Source organism: Kogia breviceps, chromosome 18, assembly GCF_026419965.1.
Source record: "Kogia breviceps isolate mKogBre1 chromosome 18, mKogBre1 haplotype 1, whole genome shotgun sequence".
Lineage (NCBI taxonomy): Eukaryota > Metazoa > Chordata > Mammalia > Artiodactyla > Physeteridae > Kogia > Kogia breviceps.
Genome location: NC_081327.1, coordinates 11,034,219 through 11,039,386, shown reverse-complemented (window position 1 = coordinate 11,039,386; position 5,168 = coordinate 11,034,219). Strand labels below are relative to the sequence as shown.

The 5,168-nt window shown below is 55.2% G+C and overlaps 1 protein-coding gene across 2 annotated transcripts; it reads left to right on the top strand.

Annotated features, from left to right (window-relative positions):
• The first annotated feature begins 207 nt into the window (after positions 1 to 207).
• On the top strand, positions 208 to 4,546 carry TMEM91 (transmembrane protein 91). Of its 2 annotated transcripts, none has more exons than XM_067018683.1 (4): positions 208 to 376; positions 1,587 to 1,825; positions 3,648 to 3,797; positions 4,434 to 4,546. In XM_067018683.1, the coding sequence occupies exons 1-4, from the start codon at positions 364 to 366 to the stop codon at positions 4,455 to 4,457; spliced, it is 426 nt and encodes a 141-aa protein (XP_066874784.1). In that variant the 5' UTR covers positions 208 to 363; the 3' UTR covers positions 4,458 to 4,546. The 2 variants fall into 2 exon arrangements, with proteins under 2 accessions (XP_066874784.1, XP_058901348.1); XM_059045365.2 differs by having other exon boundaries at positions 4,275 to 4,522.
• Positions 4,547 to 5,168: the final 622 nt, after the last annotated feature.

The window sequence follows — 5,168 nt, the reverse complement described above, 5'->3', positions numbered from 1 at the left end:
CCCGTCCCCTGTCCTGCAGCGTTTGGGTCTGGGTTCGGGATGTCAGGGCCCGCTGACCTCGGAGACCTCCGCCTGCTCCTCCGCACCCGGGGTGGCAAGGGCCAGCGCCGGGCGCTGACGTCGGCCTTCAAGGCCCCATCCCCCTCCGCCCCCCCCACCGCGGCCTCCTGTGAGGGCGGAGCTCGGGAGCCCACCGCCCCGCCCCCACCCCCGCCCCCGCGCGCCGCGGGCCCGGGGCGCTGAGAGGGGCGCGCAGCGGAGCTCTCAGACCCCGCGCCCCCAGGCCCAGACGCCTAGGAGCGCGGGGCTCACTGAGTTCCCCGACCCTGGTGTCGGTGCGGAGAGCCCAGGAGGTCCCGGCCTATGGCCGTGGGCGGTGAGTGAGGGGCGCGGCTGTGGGGGCACCGCTCTTCTCCCGGGTCTTGGCGCTGGGGACAGGGAGGCAAAACCTTGGCCAGGAAATCGGCTCAAGCCAGGTTTGGACTGAGGGCCGGAGACTTGGGGACCCCCGCAGGGGGATTGTGAGGGCGAGAATAGTCTCCGTGGTTGAGTTGTGTGGTGGTTTGGTGGTGTTATGGGGGAAGCGTGCAAAGGTGGATTCTGGTAAAACAGGAGGTGTCAGCGGAGCGGGTGGGTGTGGGCCATGGATGTGGGTGGAGAAAGAGAGGGGTGTGTGGCCCTGGGTGTTTGGGCAGATGTGCAAGGGAAGTGATGGGGACGGGGGAGAGTGTCCAGGTTGCATGTGTGGGAAGCCTGTGCATATATGTGCATCTGGGGAGAATCTAATGCTGGGGGGATTAGGATGAATGTGCAAGGAGTTATTTGGGGTGAGTGTGTAAGACCGTTGGGAGCTCGTGTTGTTTGGGGAAAGTATGCAAACAGTCCCTTGGGACGTGAATGTGCGCAGGTGGAGGTGGGGATTGGACTTGCCTGGATGGGTATGTGTGGCAGGGGACTTGGGTATTGAGAGTGTGCAGGCTTGGGGGCACAGGCGGTGTGTGAACCAAGCATCATTGGGGATGGGTGTGGGGGAGAGGGATGAGAGTGTCAACCCAGGATGGGTGTGTAGTTCATGGGCCAAGTAAGTGCGTAAGGCATGGTTTGGAATAAATGTGCAACAGGTGTGTGGTTTTTGCCTGAGGAGAGAGAAGCCTGGAACTGAATGTCCAGAATCCTGAGTTCTCTTCACAACTTGGACCAACCTCTGTTACTCTCTGGGCCTCGGTTTTCCTATCTGTAAAATGGGTCTGAGGATGGTTCAGCTACCTAGTCTCTGCCTGGAGTCTCTCCAAAACCAGGAGTCAGGGGAAGGATAAAAGTGAGGCTTTTTTTATTTTCTTTTTTTTTGCGGTACGCGGGCCTCTCACTGTTGTGGCCTCTCCCGTTGCGGAGCACAGGCTCCGGACGCGCAGGCTCAGCTGCCATGGCTCACGGGCCCAGCCACTCCGCAGCATGCGGGATCTTCCCAGACCGGGGCACAAACCCCTGTCCCCTGCATCGGCAGGCGGACTCTCAACCACTGCACCACCAGGGAAGCCCAAATGTGAGAGTTTTACAACTTGTCTTTTTCTTTCCCCTACCCCCAGGAAGCCCCTCTGGGAGCCTCTCCCCAGCCATGGACAACCCCAGTCTTCCAGAGCTCCAACAGCCTCTGCTGGTGGGTGTAGGCGGTGAGCCCCCTGTCCAGAAGCCTGGGGAGCCTGAGACAGTGCCTCCCTTTCGAGAGACAGCCTTTGCAGAATCACTGAGGGGTTGGCAGTTCCTACCACCATCTCTTCCTTCTGTGAGTGCTGTACTGGGGGAGCCAGGGCTCCCCGACCTTGAGGTAGGAGCAGGGCCACTAAGGTAGGCTCCTTAGTGGGAGCTGGGGGAGGGGGCTGGAGGTGAATCCAGCTGTGGCCAACAGCCGGCAGGCTACTGGCCAACTCCAGCTGCCAGCTGCCGGCCTGGAGTCTCACTTCACAACTGCGTGTGGCCTTCCTGGGTTTCCAGGTGTCGTTTTTCCTGTTCTCCATCCCCCCTGGCTTCTTTACCTTTTTCTCTCCAGATTCATCTGTCATCTTTGTTCCCTTTGGCTCTGTTTGTTTTCCCTCTGATTTCTGACCCCCCTGTTCTCTATCGGTCCATCTCTTTCCAAAGCCGATGCATCTCTGTGCCTCTGTTTGCCCCGGTCTCTCTCTCTCTTTTTTCCAATTAATGTCATTTTTTATAATTTCTTATTCCTTGTGCATATTGTCAAGCTTGTCTTTTATTTGCTAAACATGGTTTTCCAGTTGCTATTGCCATATAAGAAATCACCACCAAAGTTTAGTAGCTTAAAACAACAACAATCATTATCATGGCTCATGGTTTCCATGGGTTGGGAACTTGGGAAGGACTTGGGTGGTTTTGCCTCAGGGTCTTTCATGAGGTTGCGGTCAGCCAGTGGCTAGAGCTGGAACAGTCAGGGTGTGAAGCAGCTCGGGTCTGGTTGACTCTCTCTTAATGTAGTCTCAGGGCTTCTGCAGGGGTCTCTGTGGCTTCAGGGCAGCCAGACTCCTTATGTGCCTCCAGCCTCCAGCCTCCAGCAGGAGTGTTTCAGCAAAGCAGAAGCTGCCTTACCTTTTCTGACTTATGCGTGCAAGTCGTGGTGCATTACTTCCACCACATTCTATCGATTACAAATGAATCATAGCCTGCCCAGACTCAAGGAAAGTGGACGTAGACCTCACCCCTGATGAGAAGATTATCAGTCACACAGTAAGAAGAGCATGTGGGAGGGGAGAGATGGGTGTGGCCATTTTTGGAAGCAGTCTGCTACAGTAAGCTTCTCTTTGACATGGTTTGTGTCAAATAATCCCATTATTTGAAGACTTTGAGGGCCTTATTATTTCTGCTAGTTCTCCTCCACGGTTCCTGTGTGCCTGGTTATCTTTGACTGCATGCTGGTCATTGTATTTGAAAAATTGTTATGAGGCCTAGAATGAAAGTACCTTCCTCAGGAGAGGATTTGGTTTGCTTTTGTCAGCTGTGTGGGGGTACTACCAGTTAAAGATAATTTTTAATCTAGTTCAAGGTCTGAATGAAAGGTTAATTTTTCATTCAAGGATGGGGAAATGGGATTGGTAAATGCCTGCAGGGCAGAAGGGGCCTTCTCTATTTGACCTCTCTGTTAAATTAACTTTGATTTTCACTTCAGTTTTGGCTTTACAGTAACTCCTTAAAGTCTTGTGAGCTATTTGATGCAAGATTAAAAATATGTATATATTTAACCTAGAACCTGTAGTTTCAGCAGGCAGGTTTGTCCTAGTAATTTAGGCCACCAGAGCTGGCTCCCGTAATCCCCATCTTTTTGCAGGATCCAGTCCCCATTGGTTTCTGTCTCCACTTCAGCAGTTTTTAACTCAGAGCTTATAAGCAGCTGTAGTATCCATACGTGGACCTGTGAACTCCTTGAAATTGAACTCAAAGCTTTTGAGTGTGGGTGAGGCTTTTCTCTGGAGACAGGGTCCAGAGCTTCCCGTCAGAGGGATCCAGGATGTGAGCAAGGCAAGAGCCTACCTCTTGGAACATTTTTCTCTCTTGGTGTCTTTGGGGGCATGGGGAGTGGAGCAGTGGGGCAAGGAAGATGGGTGGGGATGACCACTTAGGCTGTCTCCTGCCCATAGGATGTGTCATCCAGTGACAGTGACTCGGACTGGGATGGGGGCGGCCTTCTGTCCCCACTCCTACCCCACGACCACCTCGGCTTGGCTGTCTTCTCCATGCTGTGCTGTTTCTGGCCCATGGGCATTGCGGCCTTCTGCCTGGCCCAGAAGGTCAGTCTGTGGGTGGAGCTGGGAGGGGGTTGGATATAGAAGAGAAAAATGCATTCAAAAGAAAAGAAAAAAAGAGGAGGCATGAGGCATTTTTCACAGAGGGCAGCCCAGAGTGGTGGTTAAGAACCTGAGCTCTGATCCTAGGCCTGCCACCCTCTGGTAAGGTTGTGGGCAAGCGGGTTAAACTCCCCGTGCCTCATTTTCCTCATCTGTAAAATGGGAATGAATAATTCCTGCCTCAGGGTCATTGTGAGGCTCAGCGAGTTAGAACTGTGGCATATAGTAGTATATGGATATTTTTATTAATCACCCAGTATCCCCAGTGCCCAACTGTGCCTAACCCACAGTAGCTGCTCCCTCTGTTTTTGGAACATATGAATGAATACATGGGTGTGTTAGGTGGGGGAGGAGTCGGGCTGCGGGAAGCAGGGTGGGATGAGGGGATACCTGAGTCACCGCTGCCCAACGCCTCCACAGACCAACAAGGCTTGGGCCGAGGGGGACGTCCAGGGGGCAGGGGCCGCCTCCCGCCGCGCCTTCCTGCTGGGGGTCCTGGCCGTCGGGCTGGGCGTGTGCACGTACGCGGCCGCCCTGGTGACCCTGGCCGCCTACCTCGCCTCCCGCGACCCGCCGTAGTTGCCCCTGCGGTCCCCACTGTGAGCCCAGGGGCCGGCCGCCCAGCGCGTCCGCGGTCGAAGTGGAGAATCCAGGTGGATCATCGGCGGCGGAGGCGGCGGCGGGCAGAAACGGGGAATGAGTCGGTTCTCCCTCTCCCCCCCCCGCCCTTCCTGGAGCCCGCAAACAGCGATTAAACACCAGACACTCCTGCCGCCAAACCTGTGTCTGTGTGTGTGTGGGAAGGCGGAAGGGACGGGCCAGAGTGTCAGGCTGCCCCCCCGGGGTGCTCCCGGACACCTCAGAGCCAGAGAAGAGGGAATCCGAGGAAGCTCGGAGGGCTTCCAAATTGCAGAATATTCTCTTCACAACGTGGGTGATAGGTAGAGAATTAGAGAAAGCCAGGTTCCAAGGCCTTCCTCCTCCAAGTTCACTGTGTAACCTCTGCCCACGTACCTTCTGAGCCTCACTTTTCCTCATCTGCAAAATGGGACTAATTTCTCCCACACCTGGAGTTCTGAAGACTAAATGTGTCATACAGTGTAAACAGCAGCCTCCCCCAGAGCTCCTTTGACAGCAAGTGGCAGAAATCCAACTCAGACTGCCTTACACAACGAAGGGGAAGCTGAGGGAGAACTGGATTGAGGGCCTCAGATAAAAGTCTGGTCTCCCCATCTCTTGGCTTCACTGCACAGGCTCCGCCTCGCGGGGGAGGAGAATGGAGCAGGCAGCTCTGGTACCCCAAAGGTCCTCTTC